Raw genomic sequence first — 21,934 nt, forward strand, 5'->3', positions numbered from 1 at the left:
AAGTCACTTTTATAAGCCCTGTAAACTTCCTGGATTTTGTTTCTCTGAAAAATATATTAAATACTGCTTCAAATTTCAGTATCAGAGTACCTTTCTTTGGACTTCAATCCATAACATTCTAGTCCCTCTGTTTTTTATTGACATAATGGAAGTACTTTGATATTTTGATGAATACAATTTAAGACCCTGTATTGACACGATGTAATATGGCTGTGCTTGGTGAAAATTTCTGTTCATCTCACATTTAATTATTCCACCACAGCTAGCTAACATATTGCTGTCAAAGGTTTTACCTCAGGAAGTTTCTTCCTGCATTTCCCTTTGTTGCTATCCTTTTTTTCAAGGCTTTGGAAGGTGTTATCAAAGAACCATGAGCATGTACATATTAGCATACCATTAGACCAGTGTTTCCCAACCCTTTCCAGCCCAATGCCCCCTTAAAGCACTTTCACACTTGCCAACACCCCCTAAAGCACCTTCATATCTGCCAATGCCCCTCTTACGCACAATATAGCTTCCGGTGCCCCCATAGGGTACAAACATGTCTGGCATATGCTAACGTGAGAAAAATGATACTGCTTTACAGACAGACAGACATACTTTATTGATCCCAAGGGAAATTTGGTTTCATTAAATTTTTATTTGTCTTTAAACTTAGCCTACACAGTACCTGTGCACTGTACAGCAGCTTCAATATCAATGTGTTTTTTTAGCAAGAGTTCAAATATCTGGTTCAAGCTGCGGCAACAAAAGCATAAAGTTCCCACGCCTAACAGTGTCCAAGCAGTTTCTGCTTTTTGAGAATATGTGGTTCACTCCACTGAAGCCTCTTTCAACGAGGTAGGAGGATGGAAATGCAACAAAGAGCAGTTTGGCTCTTCTCCAAAGACCAGGAAAACTTGTATGACAGTGCAGCTACATATCGCAAAAGCCAACAAAAGCATGTTTGCTTCTTCATCATTCTGTATTTCAATAATTTCTTCTTGCAAGCTCTCTTCCTGTTCTTCTACCCTACAAAGAAATGGGTTGATTGCCAGGTCCAGAATTTTCAGATCATTCAAATCCTTGAAATGATTCTGAAATCCTACTTCAGAGACTGCAGGTGTAAACAGTACTTTTGCAAATCACCAGCTATGAAAGAGAGTGCCATACTTTCCATGCATGGAAATTGTGAGAACATTCTTCTCCAAATGTTTTTCTTATATTTTTCCAATTTACCAATAAAAGTGGACACTGCACTTTTTGCCTGAATTAAATTGAAATTCTCACCCAGCAGTTTCATACTTAGTATGTTCATTTTGACAGATTGGCTAGCTATGCTACATCTCCACATTGAAGTTCAATTTTGCTTCCCAAGCTCTTGTTGACTTTGAGCAAAGATTCAACCCAAGTGTCAAAAAGGTCAAAGAATCATTTTAAGCAGCAGCCTTTTCACAGCCAAAACTCTTCAGTGTGAAGAAGCAAATGTTCAAACTCTTCATCATTATTTTGGCATAACTGGTGAAATATTCTGCTAGTTAATGGATGAGCTTTAATTTTGTTGATAGCAGATATTACAAGAGTCACGCTTGAAAAATGTCATTGGCTGAGGTTTTTGGCTGAGATGTTGACGATGAATTAGGAGACTTAGAATTTCTTTTTTCATAAATGCCACTAAACTAGCATGGTGACCTCTCATATATGGTGCTCCATCTGTTGCACAAAAAATTATGTTCCTAATTGAAATGCTTTTATCCTGAATATACATTTTGAGCTCATCATAAATTGCTTCTATGTTGATAATTGTTTAAAATTTTTTACAAAAGAGAATCTCTTCATAAGCTTTTCCATCTCTGATGAACTGTACACATACCATTAGCAATGCCTCATTGTCTCACACAGTTGACTCATCCAGAGGTATCCCAAATTCTGTTTTTTGTAGCTCTGTGCATAGTTGATACTCAATGCCTTCACTCATTTTGTCAATATGATGACAATATTATAAGAAGCAACGAGATCTGATGGGAGCAGAATTAAACCACACTCCAGTTATGTAGTATTGTATTGACACACTTCCTGTAGTTTCTGTTTCTTAGTATGATGAGAATTCAAGGCTTCACCACCTTCAGGCGCATAGAGATTACGCTGCATGTATTTATCTATCATTAACGGGGCTAAATTAAAATAAAACAATTAACACAAACTGGGAATGCTTATCAGATATTGATGATGGCAGTGAGTTGACACAAATGGAATGATGGTAGCAGCATACAAAGGAACAGCGCAAGGTGAAGATGAAGATGACAACAGTGAAAATTATGCTGACAAGGATTCAGATTGGAATCTGAATGTTATTCCGAAAAGAGCTGGTGTTTGGCAAGCTATCTTTACACTATTCCAGCTGGCATGACTGACCAATCACGTAAGGTCTCATAATCCACAAAGTTAGTTCTTAACCACACATTTGAAGCTGAGGTCACTTTGAACACCTCAAAAGGAATCCTCGGGATGTGCAGGTTCACTGATTAGCTCTACTTCACTGCTTGGTTCCAGCTAGCACGGTATTGTTTTGCGACTTGTTTTCTGTAGAGGAAGTTGAAAGGATGTACTTTACCTACCAACTGTTAAATTTCATGAGCTTGTTCCGTGTTGCGAGCCAAGGGGAACTGTTGGGCACCCTGGATGCTAATTTATGCCTCCCCACTAATATCTGTTTGGTTGGTAAGGTTGGATGAGATTGCCAAGTTTCAGACACGTTGTGACGATGAGTGCTCACCACCTACAGAGCCGTGGTTCTTCCTGTGTTCCAGAGTCTCATCCTACTTTTTGGAAGTGCCTACTCTACTAACAGTCGGTCAGCTCCTGTGCCTCAAGTTAGGGTGCAGCTTACTGCCCCTCCCCAAGAATCTTTAATTCCCCCCCCATGACTTCTATTTCCCCTAATGCCCCCTTAGGACACATAACCACCCACAACGGAAATCACTGGGTTAGACTATCTTCTGATGAGGACGAACAATGCAAAGTAATTTTATGGCATGAATGTAATTTCCTTTTATCAGATCATGCCTGAATTTTGACTGCTTCCTTTTCAGAGAACTTATGAATAAAATTGAACATAGGGCTATCTCCAAACCACCACTTCTAGCTTTATGCTGGAAAGAATGTCATTGACAAAGTAGTTAGATGATGACGGTTGGGCCGAAGGTACGATCTTAAAGAACTCCACCTATGATTCTTGACAGCTGAAATCAACGTTCCCTTTAATTTGTGCAAATCAACCATCACTCAGAGTGGGAAGATTTTACACATCCTGAAAACTACGCAGCACTTACAATGATTTTTTTTGTTTGAAATAGGCATACTATATCTCTCCAACATACAGGAGGCCACACAGGAAGCATCAGATACAGTAGATGACCCTGACAGACAAGTGGAACAAATGCTACTCCTGCCCCTACACTTCCTCCCGCACTACCATTCAGTACCGTAAACACTCCTTGCCAGTGAGGCAACATTTCACCTGTGAGTCTGTTGGGGGTCATCTACTGTATCCAGTGCTCCTGATAACATCTACCACCCTGTCCTCCTCTTCTTCACCTCTTCAAAAGCTCATTTAAGTTTGTGAGATCAGATTTTCCATGCACAAATTCACACTAATCACACCACACCTTGCCAAATGCTGTGTAAATCCCGTCTCTCAGAATTCTCTCCAGTAATTTTGCTTACCAGAAATTTTAGGTTCACTGGCCTGTAATTCCCTGTTAGTGCTTGTTCTTGAAGCCTTTTAAAAATAAAGACACAACATTAGCCACCTCCAGTCTTCTGGTATCTTATCCATGGCTAAAAATGAAGCAGCTATCTCTGCCAGGGCTCTTGCAATTTCCTCCATAGCTTCCTGGTGTCCAAGGATACACTTGATCAGGCTCCATGGATTTATCTACCTGACTATGCCTTCACACCATCACCACCACTTATTTCTGTAATGAGAACATGTTCCAATATGTACATCGCTATTCACTTCTTTTATTTCATTAGCTTCTATGACCTTCTCCGTGGTAAGATTCATTTAAGATTGTGCCTACCATCCTGGCTCCACACATGGACAACCGTATGGTCAGTGTCCCTCATCAATCATGGTTCCCAAAACTTGCCAGCTTTGTCTTTCACTCAAGGAGGAACTTACTGTCTTTGAACACTCCTTACCTCAATTTGAAAAGCCTCCTACTTGCCAGGCATCCCTTTACCTGCAAAAAGCTCCTCCCAATCCTCCAGTAGATGGCATCTACTCTCTTCAAAATCTGCCTTGCCTCCAAATTCAGGCCTTTAAAAATGTGTGGTGCAGTCCCATCTTCTTCCATAACTATTTAAAACTAACAGAATTAAGGTAACTGATCCTAAAGTACACAGCAGAAACAAAGTGATTACTTTGCGAAGAGCCTACATTTAGTTTGCAGGGGTGACCCTGAGTTTTCCTTTGCCTCCATTTTACTTCTCCATGCCACTCCCATTGTGACTGATGTATGGTCTCCAGCCTGTTATAACAAAGCTTAAGGAACAACACCTCAATCTACATCTGGGCACGCTGCAGCTATCAGGATTCAGACTCAAATTCTACAACAGATAGTTCGGTTTTTGACTCTGCAACACATTTCAAATGCAACTCTCCATCTGTGATATTCACTCGATTTTACACTCTCCATTAATCAGACTTGTTGGACATATCCTACAGCTCTGTAGTTTGCAACTGTTAAGTCGCAATTTGTAGTCTTACTCTCCTCACTACATTGTTTATGCTAATTTTTTTCTCTTTCTAACTAGCTCTATTAAACATTAACTGGATGACCTTTACAACTTATCCCCATTGCAGGCCTGACCTCACCTCAGACTTCTTATCCTATCTATCTCCTTACTTTCTCTAAAAACTCCAAACCAGCTTTTGTTAGCAACAGAAATGCTATACCTGCCCATTCACCTCCTCCTTTACCTCCAGGTGAGGCAATATTTCACTCATGAGTCTGTTGGGGCTGTCTATTGTATCTGGTGGCTTCCTCTACATTACTGAGACCTGTTGTAAACTGGGGGAACCGCTCTGTTGAGCACCTCTGATCCATCTGCCAAAAGTGGAATTTCTCAGTGGCCAACCATTTTTGTTCCTACCACCATTCCTGTTCCGATGTGTCGGTCCAATGGCCTCTTTTGTCACATGAGGCCACTCTCGGGATGGAAAAGCAACTCCTCGTATTCTGTCTAGTTAGCTTCCAACCTGATGGCATGAACATTGATTTCTCTTTCTGGTATTTTTCCCTTCTCTTTCTCTCTCCTTCTTCCCCTTTCTCCCATGGTCCAGTCTCCTCTCCTATCAGATTCTTCCTTCTCCAACCTTTTACCTTTCCCACCCACCTGGCTTCATCTATCACCTTCTAGCTAGTCCCCCATCCTCTCTCCCCATCTTTTTATTCTGGCATCTTTCCCCTTCCATTCCAGCACTGAAGAAGGGTTTTGGTACAAAATATCAACTGTTTATTCATTTCTATAGAAGCAGCTTGACCTGCTGAATTCCCCTCCAGCATTTTGTGTGCGTAGCTCACTCAGTTCCCCATGTTCAACACGAAATACAGCACAGATGCTATTTGACTTGCTGAGTGCTTTCCAAAAAAGTGTAAAATTTCAATCTAAAGTTCAAGTGAAATTGGTTTGGTAGAAATTTGTTAGAGTATTAGTAATGCAAGTAACTGCAAACAAACAAGCCACTTTAATTTCAATATAACACTGGCTTCGCAAAACAAAACTGCTGTGCTTACTTTATGCAATGCCCTCTTATTCTTCTAAAATATGAAAACACCTAATTACAGCTTCATTGCAAGGTGCACTGTCATCAAGCACCAATTTTTCTACCTAATCATCTTATAACTACACAATACAGTTATTACTTGGAATACATCTTTTTGATGACATAAATAGCTATTTGTTAAGATTAATTTGGTAAGGGCAATGTAACTATTGCTAGAATTTAACTTCAATTGTACGTTGAAAATTATTGGTCTCATCAATGAATCACAATGCTGAATTACTGCTGAAGTTCACCAAGATTGAACACTGAAATCCACCAGTACCGATTTCTAATAAATGAACAGACCACATTAATAACCAGTGGAATTTTTCCAAATATGATTGAGGGCATGTTTGGTATACCAATGAATGCTACATTTCTTGTTCAGGCATTTCCCATTTATGTGCAAATGAGACCAAGGTAGATTTGGCTCACATCAGTGTACATAACTTGTAGGTAATAAGATACTGTTCTGTTCAATTTCAACCAGTGTACACAGAATCCACAAAAGCACACACAAAATAGTATTACTAAATTCAAAATTCATTTAGTTGAATGCCAAGACTTTGGTTCGCTGAAAGAGTGAGGATCAACACATTCTTCTTTTTTTTTTCATTCCCGGAGATCCTATAAAGAGAAAAAAAAATCAGAAGAATATAATAATGCACTTACCTGATTTAATAAAAATTAATCTAAATGCAAGGCTGCACGCATTAACCCAGAGAAGGCAAGAAGAGTTCAATACTCGCTGGCAGTTAGTAGGGTTTCTTCCATTTATGTAAGATCAGAGCTTCCACAAAGAGGCAGACACTTCACTGAAAAATTTTAATTTTTTTAAAAAGAGGACCTGGGCTGTTCACTACAAAAATAGATCTTCTTGGTAATACATGTCTCCAACATTTCAGTACTTTCTCATCTGCTAGTGCTAAATGTTGAAGCATTTACCCAGTCTCTGTAGTTAATAAGTGAATGCCCTGATGTTAACCTTGAGGATCCCTGAAATATGAACCTTCAATGCTATTATTTAATTGTAAAGAGAACCCTGACAACCATTTCTAAAAAATTAATGTTGTAACCTTTTTGTTGAGCTAATACCAAATCTAATGCCAATTTTGAGGGACCTAACTACCAACAATGGCTGATGAGTATTTAAGAGAAAATACTACATCTCTTGGGTTACTCGCTGCCAGTAAATGATAGTGTCAAAATACTTTAAAAATCAAAAAATTTGGCAGTAATTTGGGACGGTAGTTAACAGAACACAGGGACTTTTCTGTTTAACATGGTATAAGTAGTCTGCTCTATGTAAACAGCAGTGCCACCCAGAGCTTCTGCTGATAGCTCACACTCCTACCAGGGCAGCTCAGGGAACTGCCATATTGGCTCTGACAAAGTGTTGACAAAAGCTTTCAAGCATCACATTGCTGCCAACCCTGCAGAACTGTAAAGGTGTTCTGGCACAGTCTAGAAGTTGGCTTGGCTCCATCATGCCCACTTCCCCACCACCTACTTAGTTCCCTTGGAAGTTCAGCCAGTTGGCCCCAATACACCCTGACCATGGCCAACTATTCCAGTCAGGCCCTGGGCTCTCAGGGCTCAGACCAGCTGGAAATCACCAACTCCAACACTGCAAAGGGCTGTCACTGGGAACTCGAGAATGTTCCCAAGCTCTAGCTCCTGCGAATAGACTTTACAGGTGCAATGGACTGATAAACAAGCACAGAAAACTGGCATAAAGGAACAAAAAAAAACCCACTTCTTAATTAATCATTACAAGACTTGTAATGATGAACTAAATGATAAAATTGGATACGACTACAGAGAAGGAAGTTGAAGGATGGGGGGTGGGAGTAGGTGCAGAGCCATGCTGGTTGGTTGGGATGCACTCCAGATGGGAGACTGGGATCACTTGTGGTGCTTTTGGATGGAGGTTTGCCAGCAAATAGAGGTTTTTTCCATTTCTCCTTTTCTCTCCCCTCCTCCTGAACAAAGACATACAGCATGCCACAGATGACCATAAACCTGGACAATGAATAATGGTTTTACAGTTGTGGTCCTGCGGAACAACCCTGAGAGTGTCAGTCCTGCTTCAACTTGCCACACATTTCTCTGTATCATTCCCAACAACCTGAGGGCTGGGACTGGCCTGATTGGAATAAGGGTGGCATATTCAAACAATAGACAATAGGTGCAGAAGTAGACCATTCGGCCCTTCGAGCCTGAAATCATGATTGCTGCCAGGAAAGTTAATTATGAGGTGCAATACTCACAATTATTCAGGAAGATCCACGAAACAGTAGTTAATTACTTATTACTTACAAAACCAGGCTAAATCACAAAAATATGTCAAACCTTAACCAAAAAGTACTGAAACCGAAATATTTTCCTATCCGGAAAGAAAATGTCCTAAACCTACTGAAGAAAGAGAATAGAATTGGATTTATAAAAGAAATATGTTTATAGAGGGAGATAAATGGTGCTGGCTTTCACTAAATGTGAATGGTTTGAACATAGATAATTATCTTGTTCAAACCTTAATTTGGAAACAATTGTTTTATTAATTTAGGCAATTGTTGTAAGGAGATGCTGTCATAGAAAGGGAATGACACATTAACTTTGCAATGTAGTATAAACCCTGGAATAATATTCTGCAACTGACTAGGACTGAGGATGCAATCAGCATCTGTCACTTCCAAGAAACCTGGCAGAGGTAACCCCATTTTTTTTGATACATTTCCAAGAAATACATCACAGTTTTTAATCTCATTGTGCAACCTGTTAAAATACAGTGACAAAATTAATAGGAGATCGGGTAAGGCAGAAAAGTTGTGCTTTCCACTCCTGCTCCCCTTTAGCTTCTAGTACTGATGCTCTCTACTAGTCTCCTCATTTTTTGGCAATTCCAGTCATATTACCTTTCTTACATAATTAGAAATAAATAGACAATTAGAAAGGAAAAAAAGAACAAAAAAAGTAGCTACCAGAAATCTAGAATAAAAACAGAAAAAAACTAAGTAATCAACAGTTCTGGCAGCATCTGGAGCAGTTACCCCAAACATTTTCATGCCATGGACCAATGCCATTAAGCAAGGGGTCCATTGGGAACCCCGACTGAGAGAAGCAATGCTGATGTTTCAGATTAATGAACTTTCTTCAGAACTAGAAACAGTGAGAAAAACAAGGTTATTTGTAAAAAGTCATGGAGTTTGGGGAAGAGCTCTGAGAGAATCTTCTGTAGAGGCTATACAAGGCATTTTAGCCTTCCATAGCTTTTACAGGAAGTTTTAGCCATTCATTTTAGCCTTAAATATCTTAGGCAGAAACATGAAAAGCAATTACATTTGATAGAAATAACTGTCTCGAGGTCCTCATTTGTTCGGGTTGACCATGGGTGTTGCATTCCAGCTGTTTTACATGACATGCAAGCCAGGGCAGTACAACACGGAGAGCAAGCTGTTACCCATGTAGCAGGCTCCCTCTTTCTACACAGCTGACAAATCCAAAAGGAACATCAGAGACCGATGCAGCTTGGCACTGGTGGCATCGCAGGAGTTGTGCATCAGCATTGAACTCAATGGAGTATTTAGGGACTTGAGCTCCGGATTTTTCTTTGGAGTTTGCTCCAGAAGGCTTCCCTATGAGTGGATATAACTGCAAAGCAGTGGTGGTTTGAGATCAGTTTTCCTCCTCTGAGGTGAGCTGCCAAACACAGCCAGAGCCCCACTTGCCCAAAGCCAGTAACCTATCTTTGTCTCTTCTCCTGTCAGTAGAGATGGTTCTGCCAGGCTTAGTAGCTAAGCCACATGTGAAGGCCCCGGAGCTGGAGGCTATTTGAGAAGCATTCCATTGGGAACATTTAATTGCTAGTGGGAGCTTATCCCCACTACCAACCCCTGGCTATAACAACCTTAAGGAATAACTAATATTTGATTTAAATAATTACAGAACATTTAATACTCGATTAGATAAAGTATACTTAAAAGCATTAAAATAAGAAAAGCTTTTCCTTGTGTTTCTCCATAGCGTTGACAAGGCCCTTCAAATGCTTTTTGTTCACCAGTCCTTGTTGTAGAGCTGAGGGCTGGATGGGAAATGCACCCAGATCTTCTCTTTCGCTCATTGTTCCTGGACTGCATGGTGGATAGCACTGAAGCAGGCAGTTAGATCAATTCCTTCACCTTCACATCTGGTCTTACTTCAACTTCCATCTGAGACTTCTTGAGGCGCAAAGCCTGAATAGCCAGTGACTCCATTCAGAACTGGCTTTTAGAGATATATTAGGTCCCAGTACTCCTACACAATGCTTCTAAATTATTGATAACAAAGCAATTTTTCAAGTTCCAATAGGAATTTCTTTCTTGATTAGCAATAATAGTGTTTCATTAGTTCACCTGATCTGACTCACTGCTGTCTAGCTGTTGCCTGCTTTGGGTATTCCCATCAGGAAGGTTCAGCTCTTCATACCTCCTCAATGTTGAATATACATATGTTTGGTTTCTACAAATGGTGAAAACATTAATTATGAACATTCAAATAAAAAATAGTAACTCAACAAGTTTAACATAGCATGCAGAAATATTATAAGATGCTCAATGATGCACTTGGGTTTAATTTTGCACTAAAATTCATTTGAGGCAGGCCATCAGAAATATAGAAAATTAATTTTCCATAAATTAGAGGAGATATAATCTGGTACAGTTTTAATAGAGTCAAAAACTTTATTAATAAAATTGGGAATCTTTAACAAGGTTTCTGACATCCTATAAATAACTCAATATAAAATTCTTGAATATTACTTAAAAACTATTGAACAGTTTGCTATTGCATTTTGATTCACTAGTATATGCTACAAGTTTTCTGTTATACTAACCAATATACTCTAATTAAAACAAGATTGATTGGTGTGGCAGCAGGAGGATGGGGTGAGGGAAGGCGTGCATGAAATGGAAGGGATGTGGCTAAGGGCAGTGTTGGTGGAGAAAGGGAAGCCCTTTTCTTTGGAGAAGAAGAACATCTCATTAGTTCTAGAATGAAGTCTCATTCTGACAGCAGGGATAGGGTTCCTCGTCCTCACCTACCACCCCACCAGCCTCCATGTCCAATACATAATTTTCTGTAACTTCCGCTATCTCCAACAGGATCCTAATACCAAGCACATACTTCTCTCCCCCCACATTCTGCAGGGATCACTCCCTACGCAATCTCCCTCCTGGCACTTAACCCTTGCAAGTGGAACAAGTACTACACCTGCCCTTACACCTCCTCCCTCACTATGAATCAGGGCCCCAAACAATACTTCCAGGTGACACTTCACCTCTGAGTCTATTGGGCCCATGTACTTTATCTAATGCTTCCAGTATGGCCTCCTGTGTAATGGTGAGACCTGATATAGACTGGGAGACCGCTTCTCCGAGCTCCTACTCTCTGTCCACCAGAAAAAGTGGGATCTTCCAGGGGCCACACATTTTAATTCTACTTCCCATTTAGACATATTTTTCAATGGTCTCCTCTACTGCCGTGATGAGGCCACACTCAGGTTGGAGGAGCAACACCTTATATTCCATCTGGGTAACCTGCAACCTGATGGCATGAACACTGATTTCTCAAACTTCTGGTGATTTCCTCCCACCCTCCTTCAGCATTCCCCATTCCCATTTCCCTCCCTCACCTGCCCATCACCTCCCTCTGGTGCAACTCCCCCTTCCCTTTCTTGCATGGCCTTCTGTTCTCTCCTATCAGATTCCCCTTTCTCTAGCTCTTTAATTCTTTCACCTATCTACTTCCCAGCTCTCTACTTCACCCCTTCCCCCTCCCAGTTCTACCTATCACCTACTTGGTCTCCAGGGTTAAGGAAGGACATCCTGGCTGTAGAGGAAGTGCAGCGTAGATTCACAAGGTTAATTCCTGGGATGTCCGGACTGTCTTACGCAGAGAGGTTAGAGAGACTGGGCTTGTACACGCTGGAATTAAGGAGATTGAGAGGGGATCTGATTGCAACATATAAGATTATTAAGGGATTGGAAAAGATAGAGGCAGGAAATATGTTCCAGATGCTGGGAGAGTCCAGTACCAGAGGGCATCTCAGAATGGCGGTGCAGGCTCGAAGGGCTGAATGGTCTACTTCTGCACCTATTGTCTATTGTCTACTACCTTGCACTTTTTCCTCCCCCTCCCCCCATCTTCTTACAATGACTTCTCATCTTTTCTCTCCAGTCCTGGTGACGGGTCTCGGCCCGAAACGTCAACTGTTTACTCTTTTCCACAGATGCTACCTGGCCTGCTGAGTTCCTCCAGCATTTTGTGTGCCTTGCTGGGATTTCCAGCACCTGCAGATTTTCTCTTGTTTTTACTTGAATAAAACTAGCCCAACCTGATGAAATCTTCTGAAATAACACAACGGTGGAGATGTGCAGTGTTGTTCTGGTTTGCAGCAAGGTTGATGGCTTGAATCTGATTTAAAAATCTACCTTGAACCAGCTTAAAAGCCTGCGGAAAGCAACACTATGAGGGGTTTTATCTTACCTATCACTTAAAGTGTCTCTTTTCATTGTGCTGATATAATCAATTTGAAATAGCATGCTGCCATTCCATTGATTCTGTGCTATAGATGAGGGCTTTTTCTAATGATCTCAATAACAATAAGATTCATGAAATAAACATCTTTAAGCAATGGCCACTGATTCCAGCAGTCTCATTGTGGTCTAAATGAAATTGTATAACACTAGAACATCAGTAAGCTTCTCGTAGGGCTTGGGAAAATATCTTTCGATGCACTGCCAAAAATTTATTTTTATATCATGTCACTGTTTTGCTATCCTCTGAACCACTCACAGTATAAAGGCTGAAAAATGGGGTGGCTGGACGTCCTGTTTATGGCATTCTAAAGTTATTTGCCATGAGTTTAATCACTCAGAAAACCAGTGCCCTGCGGATCTGCGTTCTCAGCCCCTTACTATACTCATTATACACATGACAGTGTGGCTAAATTCCACTCTAACTCCACTTACAAGTTTGTAGATAGTGGGCTGGATCTTAAAACATCAAAGGGATGGAGTACAGAAAGGAGATAGAGTGTCTCCTGGAACGGTGTCAAGGTAACACCCTTTCCTTCAATGTTAACAAAAGAAAAAGAGCTGGTCATCAACTTCAGGAAGTAGAGTGGAGTATACTTTCCTGTCTGAATCAATGCTGCTGAGGTACAGATGGTTTTAAAAACTCCAAATTCCTAGCTGCAATTATCAGCAACAATTTACCCTGGATGGTGCAGCCAAGAAAGCCCAGCTAATGCACCTACTTCCTCAGAAGGCGAGGGGAATTTACAATCTCTCTTACCAAATTTTACAGATGCACCACAGAAAGTACCCTATTCAGTTGTGATAACATTTGGTTCGATAATTACTCCGACTGAAATGGGAAGAAATTAGAGATTTGTGGAAGCAGCCCATCGCACAAGCCAACTTTCCCTTCATTGGCTCAGCCAACACCTCCTGCTGCCTCAGGAAAGCAGCTAACATAATCAGACCTTCCTACCTTGGCCATTCTCTCTTCACCCCTCTCGAACTGAGCAAAGATACAAAGGCCGAAGAACATGAGCCATCAGACTCAAGAGCAGGTTCTATCCCTCTGTTAGCGGGCTCTTAAATGAACCCCTCATGCACTAGTAGATGAACTCTTGAATTCCTGATGTCCAGTTCCCCTCGGCAAGGTCCACATGCACTGTCTACCTGTACTGCTCTTTCTCTATTTTTTTTATTTTGTTTTTTTTTAATACTTCAGTGTAATTATACATACATGTCATGATCTGTCTGGATAGCACTCAGAACAAAAGTCTTTCACTGTATCGAGGTACGTGTAGCAATAAGGAATCAATATCAACTTTACTGAGTTTTTTCATGAGATGACAAGGGTGATTGATTAAGGTAGAACCGTGGATGTTGGCTGCATGGATCTTGGTAAAGTATTTGACAAGGTCCCTCATGGGAGGCTCATGCAGAAGATGAAGATGCATGGGATCCATGGTGAATTGGATGCTTGCCCACAGAAGACAGTGGGTAGTGGGCGAAGGGACTCATTCCAGGTGAAGGTCTATTATTAGTGGTGTTCCACAGGGATCTATAATGGAACCTTTGCTGGTGGTGATGTATATGAACGTCTGGATGAAAACGTAGATGAGTGGGTAAGTCTGCAGATGATACAAACGTTGGTGGTATTGTGGATAGAGCAGAAGGCTGGATAGGTCAGTTGCGGATATGGGTGGAGAAAGAGCAGATGGAGCTAGTCAAAGTATTGAATTCAAAAGTCAGGATGTTATGTTGCAGATTGATAGGCCTCAGCTGGAGTATTGCATACAGTTCTGGTTGTCTCATTATAGGAAGGATGTTGCAGATTTGGAGAGAGTTCTGAAGAGGTTTGCCAAGATGCTGCCTGGATTAGAGGGCATGTACTATAGTGAGAGGTTGGACAAACTTGAGTTACAGAGTCTTAGAACACTACAGCACAGAAACAGGCCCTTTGACCCATCTAATCTGTACCAAATCATTAATCTGCCTAGTCCCATCAACCTGCTTCCAGACCACAAACCTCTATACTACTCCCATCCGTGTACTTTTCCAAATTTCTAAGTGTCAAAATCAACCCCACATCCACCACTTGTGCTAGCAGCTTGTTCCAACCGCTCATCACCCTCTGGTCCTTAAACATTTCACCTTTCATCCTTAACCCATGACCTCTAGTTGTAGTCTTACCCAATTTCGGTGAGTAAAAATCTGCCTGTATTTACCTTAGGCAAATACGTTAGGGTCTTTTAAGAGATGTTTAGACAGGCACATGAATGTGAGGAAAATGGAAGGTATGGTCATTGTGTAAGCAGGAGAGATTAGTTTAGTTGGCTGTTTGATTACTAATTTAATTGGTTCACCACAACATTGTGAGCTGAAGGGCCTGTACCTGTGCTGTACTGTTCAATGTTCTTTAAACTACTGTCAAATCCACATACAATAGATAATATACTAATTCTGGAGCATTCCCAATATCAAGATTTCAACCCTACCATATTATTCTTCAAAATATTTAATATTCTTAAGTATCATGGTACAATCCCTAAGCAGTTAGTTATGAATTGTGTATATATATCTCTCTGAAAACTTTAGATGGAGTCACAATTCAATTCAGATAGTGTGTGATTTTTTTTTAAGAAATGAAAGAAAATTTAAGGAAGAAGTAAATTTCAAATTGGTTGCCAATCAAATACATACATTAGAGCCCATCCCACAGGATGTCGGCACTAGAACAATTTGGTCCTTTCCGGTTAAGTATGGCTCAAATAAACTTGCAAGGGGGCTGTTGCTTCACAAGCGTGCCTAGTAAACAAATTAAACGCCATTGCACCTTGTAATATCGGAATGATTTCTAGTCATATTTAAATACTTCACTAGAAGTGCCCAGTGAGTAAAGCAGTACTGGGAAAGGAATGGATTCAGTAGAGCTCATTTAAATGGAGAAATCTGAATGACCACGTGACACCTTCTGCCCTGAAGCAAAATCCAGTCACATACCAGTAGAGTTCATAAACTAAACCTCAGCTGGGACAATTCCCTTGTCTGCAAATAGGAATAGTAGTTATTTTCATGTGTATAATGAAGACGTTTACAATTTCAGTTGACTGCACCGATTCTGCACTGCCACACAGGGGCGTGATATGATCACAGTAAACAATTTTCAATGCACTCTTCCCTTTCCTTTTGTGTTTTGCAAGAAATATTACATTTTGTGAAAATATATTCTGAGATACATTTCAGCATTTGTCTGCTTCTCCTGCAGTGTGTTTTGATGTAGCCACTCTACAATGAAATCTGTACCATCACCCACCAGAGTTTTGTCCAGGAAAGAACATTGCGTCACACTACACACAAATACCTTTCTCACCACAAAAATCTGGACGAAAATTAAAGTACAATAAATTTGCAAGCTTTTCATTAATACATTTTCAAATGCAAGGGACAAGAAACGGTATAAGAAATATTGAGCTAGATCATGCAGATTTCTAGCTGACAGTTCAGCAGCTTCAGCGTGAACATCAGTGCTTTTTAAACTTGTGCTCAGAATTACAGAACACTCTTGAGATCAGACATCACTGAGGCTGATCTTCAGCTACACCCACCTTACATCTGGTCCCTCAGCTTTACGCCAACCATGGTCAATGCTTCTAACACAGTCACACACATCCCAACTGCTTGGCTTGATTTTTCATTCTTTCATTAGTAATCACGCTTTTAATTCATTTATACTTGATAGGCATGTGTTTTACCGTTAAGACTTTTTAAAAAGTAGCTTGCATTTTGACAAGAGCTGCCAAAGGACATTGGAGTATTTTGAATGGGATCTCAAATTCAGCTGCTGAGCCTAGTTATAATTTATGGTCCATTCTGTGTTGAGGTAGTTGGGGACTGCAGAAGGCAAGTGTAATAATAGAAATAGCATGAGAGTGCACAATCAATGTGTGTTACATCACATCAGTTGTCTTTGAGACTCCAATGAACATTAAGTATTATGCAAAGAAGAATGGGAGTTGCTGGTGGTGTTTAACCTCCAATTGACATTACTGAAACAGGACGTGAGGCATCTGGCTCATGGCCATTTGTATTAGCTTGTTAGTTGTTATTCAGAAGCAAATTAAGACACTTGAATGCTGTAAGTTCAGAGAGTTAACTTCAAAAAAATGCCACCTGCTTCTACCCCTTTACAACAATGGGAATGGAAGCAGCGGGGATCATTTGGCCCCTTGAACCAATGTATTCACTGATTTTTCCTCCACCTCTTTTAGATCACAAAGATGAGATTCACCAGTCCATTAGATGGCCCTGTATCTTTTTTTCTGTTGGGTTTTCTAAATAATCCCCGAGTCAAACAAAGAAGGAAAAGGAGTTAATATTCTGATCAAAGAAATGTACAGTATCTTAGAGTTTAGGAAAGAATGGAGAAAGAAGCAAGTTTGCTTTGGGGTAAGAACTTCAGACTGGAAGATTTAGATAGCTGTTTTCAGAGTAAACAGGGATGGAAAATTGCAAATGTAAGGACATTATTAATTTATTTGTGTATTTTGATGGTGTGGCAGTGCTGAAATCTCACAGCTTTAGTGACCCAAATTTGGGTGCTGTTGTATGGAGTTTGCATATTCTCCCTGAGACCTTGTGGGTTTCTGGGATCCCCCGCATTACAAAAAAAAAACCTTTTTTGATCTGAAGAATACATCTCACAATTGTCTGAACATCTCATCAGTGATGTAACCTGGGGTCATCGGGTGTTCCAGCATCAGACACCCTCACCCAGATCAAGCCACAACCTGTGTTCAGTGAAGCCCTGGCGGCCCACTTCAACAGGCTTCACTTTGCCTTCCATCCCTGGCTCCGACAGTCGTTGATCAGCTCCTCGTATCTGGCAATCTTTCTCTCACGGGCCTCCTCCAGAGGCTCCTCCCACAACACTGTCAGCTCCAGCAGGGTGATGTATTTTGCTGCCTCTGAGACCAGGAGGATGTCTGGTCTCACGGTGGTCTTGACGATGTGCTGTGGAAACTTCAGTTGTTTCTCCATGCCAGTCGTAAGCGGGTGCCAGAATCCCTGTGCGTGGCTTTACTCTTGCTTCTGGTTGCTCTCCAGCTCTCACAAAGGCGATGAGACGATTGCAGCGTTGATGAGCTCATTTGCTGTTATAAATTCTTAAGAAGATTGCTTCCGTGAGGGTCTTCGATACCTGGTCAGTGTACATACTGTAGGTAGCTAAACACCTGGTCAGTGTACATACTGTAGGTAGCTAAACACCTGGTCAGTGTACATACTGTAGGTAGCTAAACACCTGGTCAGTGTACATACTGTAGGTAGCTAAACACCTGGTCAGTGTACATACTGTAGGTAGCTAAACAATCAAACACAAGTGGATGGGCATACAAGAGAAAGAATAGTTTGCAGTGTACAAGGAAATACAGAGAGTAGGAATGGAACTGGGAGCGGACATGAATACCAAAATGCAAAAGGCCTCCTTCTATATTGTAAGAAATAAATTAAAAAGGCTCTTACCCTTGGGGAAAACAATATCTTTTGGCAATACAGATGGCAGATAAGAATGCAAGCAGGGCAATAACCAGCACAGTTAAAATGATCCCTGGGTGTGTCTGGCCCTGCAAATTCAATAACAGGAAAAAGTATATTAACAATCAAAGTGTGTCAAAGGCTGCCCATTCCTAAGTAGGATAGATTACTTATTCTCTTGTCTACCACTCACAATTAAAGCGATCTTTATTACTCCTTTTGATCAGCAAATTCATCCACAAGTGCTAAATTTTAACAATACTTTGGAATAAAGTTTCAAACAGTGGAAACCCAATTCTAAAGTACCCAGTAGCGCAAGGGTGGTGCTTATTAACCTGTTCTTGAGAAGACAGTATATTGTTTACATATCTTAGCTGGACAAATATTGCACACCAGCATACAATAACCTCACACAGCCCTAGTCACGGGATGGTAGCACAGCAGTCAGTGTAATGCTTTCCAGCACCAGTGATCCAGGTTCGATTCCTGCCACAGACTGTAAGGAGTTTGCATGTTCTCCTGTGGACTTCACCCAGGCGCTTTGCTTTCCTAAGACATTCAAAAGATGTGCAGGCTAGGGTTACTAAGCTGCTAGCAAGCTGGAGCACCAGATACAGTAAATGACCCTGACAGGATTGTAGAAGCGTCACCTCCTCTGGAAGGACTGTTTGGGGCCTGGAATGGAAGTGTGGAACAAGTGTTCCACTTGTCACATTTGCAGGGATGAGCACCAGGACGGAGATCCAGTGGTAAGGAACTGTTGCCAGGACGAGGCGGAGGACGAACCCCGAGTGCAGGACACAGGCGCGGAGGCAGAGTTGTGGGGCGTTATCACCATCACAAATGGGGAAGCGATATCCAGGAGAGTCTTTACACGGTTTATGTAGAGTATCCAGGAAATGATGCGGAGCTTAGAAATGACAGTGCTAAGGAATCAGGAAATGAGCCTTACTCACACTAGAGTCAACCAATGAACTGGCAAAGCAGGACTGTGACGCCCGAGTTTTATCCTATGATCACTAATGGGAACCAGGTGTGCTGTAATTAGCTGAACTGAGAATGATTGAAAATCAGGCAAGGGGATTAAGGCCCAATTAAAGAGCTAATAGCAAGATGGAGAATTGCCAGACGGGACCATGTCAGTATTCCCCCCCCCCCCCCTCAACAGGAGCATCCATGCAATTCCCCAGGATTGTCTGGATGGTCCCAGTGGAAGTCCTGGATGAGGGAGGGGTCCAGGACGAAGGAATGGGGAACCCAGGAACACTCCTCTGGGCTGTACCCTTCCCAATCAACCAAGTATTGGAGGCCCCTGCCCTGACAGCGGACATCCAGTAGCTGCCAGACGGTGTACGCCGGATGGTCATCGATGATCCAGGCAGGTGGAGGGGTTTCGGTCAGAGGACACAAGGGGCTCATGGAAACTGGTTTTACTAGAGAGACGTGAAATGAAGGGTGGATGTTCATAGACTTCGGGAGTTTAAACCGGATCGCTGTGGGGCTAATGATACTTTCGACCTCGAAAGGTCTCAGGAAGTGAGGGGCAAGTTTCTTACGCTTGTTTTTGAGGGGAATGTCTTTGGACGAGAGCCACACCTTCTGCCTAGGTTGATAATCAGGCACAGGAGTCTGATGGCGATCGGCAATCCTCCTATTGTGATTGGCTGATCGGAGCAGGGCTGTGCGCGTCTCCTCCCAAGTCTTGCAGCACTGATGGATATGGGCCTGAGCAGACGGCATCGCAATCTCTTCTTCTTGCAAGGGGAACAGTGGGGGTTGGTACCCAGGGGAACACTCAAAGGGAGACCTTCCGATGGCAGTACTAACCAGAGAGTTGTGGGTGTACTCAACCCACGCGAGGTGGTCACTCCAGGTAGACAGGTTGTTGGCTGTTATACAACATATCGTCGCCTCCAAATCCTGGTAGACCTGTTCCGTTTGCCTATTCATCTGTGGGTGGAAGCTGAATGACAGGCTGACCGAGGCACCTAAGACTTGACAGAAGTTCTTCCATACCTGCGAGACGAATTGGGGACCTTGATCGGAGATGATGTCCGTGGGGATTCCGTGGAGGCAGAAGACGTAGCGGACAAGAAGATCTGCGGTTTCCTGAGCAGAAGGGAGTTTAGGGAGGGCTACAAAGTTTACTGTCTTGGAGAACCGGTCTACCAAGGTGAGTACAGTGGTGTTTCCGTGTGAAGGGGGAAGACCAGTGACAAAATTTAGGGCGATATGCGACCAAGGATAGGTAGGGACTAAGTCATCCCGTAGGTGGCCGGTGGGAGGCTTTTCCACGGGCACAGATGGAACAGGCAGAGACATAGGAACGGGTATCCGCCTCCACGTAAGGCCACCAAAAGTGTCTTTTCAGGAGAGCCAGTGTCCGCTCACTCCCGGGGTGGCAAGTGAACCGAGATGTGCCCCCTCAGAACCTGAGATCTGACGGAATCAGGCACAAAAAGGCGACACGGCGGGTCCATTGCCGGGGTCAGGGTCATCCTGTTGGGCCTCCTTTACTATGGACTCAATCTCCCAAGTGAGGGTCGCCACCACACAGGATGGTGGGAGGATAGTCTCTGGGCTGGAAGCATCCTCCTTGGAGTCGTATTGGCGGGAGAGCGCCTCCAGCTTCCCGTTCTTGGACCCTGGACGGTATGTGAGAGAAAACCTGAACCGTCCAAAAAAATGCCCAGCGGGCCTGACAGGTGTTCAAACGTTTGGCGGTCTAAATATATCCCAGGTTCTTATGATCAGTCCAAACAATGAACAGGTGTTCCGCCCCCTCCAGCCAGTGCTTCCACTCATCCAATGCTAGCTTGACCGCCAGTAGTTCCCGATTCCCCACATTGTAATTCTGCTCGGTGGGGGACAGCCGGCGAGAAAAGAAGGCACAGGGATGAAGCTTGTCTTCCGGACTTATCGTTGGGACAGGACTGCTCCTACCCCGGAGTCGGAGGCGTCTACCTCAACAATAAACTGATAGGAGGGGTTCGGTTGGACTAGGATGGGAGCAGTGTTGAAATGCCTCTTCAGGTCAGTGAATACCAGGAGTCCCAACAGAAAGGCGTTGTAGGCGAGGTAAGTCGGTTAAGGGGGGCCGCCACCCAACTGTAATCCCCGATAAATCGGCGATAAAAGTTTGCAAACCCCACAAACCGCTGAAGTTGCTTGCGGGTTGTGGGTCTGGGCCACTCTTCCACCGCCCAGATCTTCTCAGGAACTGCCCTCACCTGCCCGCTCTCGATGATGTAGCCCAAGAAGCTGACCGAAGGGACGTGGAACTCACATTTCTCCGCCTTCACAAATAACTTGTTCTCTCACAGTCTCTGGAGGACTGGACGGACATGGTGAGTGTGTTCCTGGGGGCTGCTAGAAAATATTAAGATATCATCTAGGTAGACAAACACAAAGCGATTAATGAAGTCCCTCAGCACATCATTGATTAGGCCTTGAAAAACGGCAGGGGCATTGGTGAGGTAATCAATACAGGGATGAAGTGACCCATCCTTCTTCTCTACAAAGAAGAAACCGGCGCTCACCGGGGAGGATAAAGGTCGAATAATGCCTGCTGCGAGGGACTCACTAATGCATTTCTCCATGGCCTCTCTCTCCGGTCGGGATAAGTTATAAAGACGACTGGTGGGTAACGAGGCCCCAGGGAAAAGGTTGATAGCGCAATCATATGAGTGATGCAGAGGCAAGGAAAGGGCCCGTTGGTTGCTGAATACCTGTCCCAGGTCATGATATTCTGCGGGAACTCTGGACAAGTCGAGGGGTTCCAAGACAGGCGGAGTCGTAGTAGCCTCCCTAGGGGACAGAGCCGACAGCAGACAGGTGGCGTGGCAAAACGGGCTCCAACTGGCTATCCGCCCAGTAGACCAGTCGATGGAGGGGTTGTGGTGGTGCAGCCGGGGATATCCTAGAACTACAGGGGCTTGAAGACAATGGATGAGATTAAATCGTACCTCCTCTCGATGGTTTCCGGACAGAATCAAGGTCAGGGGCGGCGTACTGTGGGTAACCCACGCCAGGAGTTTTC

General features: G+C 42.7%; 1 protein-coding gene across 1 annotated transcript in view; it reads right to left on the minus strand.

Annotated features, from left to right (window-relative positions):
• Window positions 1–5,693: 5,693 nt before the first annotated feature.
• cfap20dc (CFAP20 domain containing) overlaps window positions 5,694–21,934 on the minus strand; it is a 567,108-nt gene continuing 550,867 nt past the window's right edge. Inside the window, exons 16-17 of the mRNA XM_073072294.1 lie at window positions 17,884–17,984; window positions 5,694–6,436 (exon numbers count right to left, since the gene is read on the minus strand). Coding sequence (XP_072928395.1) covers window positions 6,422–6,436; window positions 17,884–17,984 — 116 coding nt within the window. The 3' untranslated portion in view covers window positions 5,694–6,421. The remainder of the gene's footprint in view (window positions 6,437–17,883; window positions 17,985–21,934) is intronic.

The sequence above is a fragment of the Hemitrygon akajei genome, chromosome 19 (genome assembly GCF_048418815.1).
Source record: "Hemitrygon akajei chromosome 19, sHemAka1.3, whole genome shotgun sequence".
In the NCBI taxonomy this organism is placed as follows: Eukaryota; Metazoa; Chordata; class Chondrichthyes; order Myliobatiformes; family Dasyatidae; genus Hemitrygon; species Hemitrygon akajei.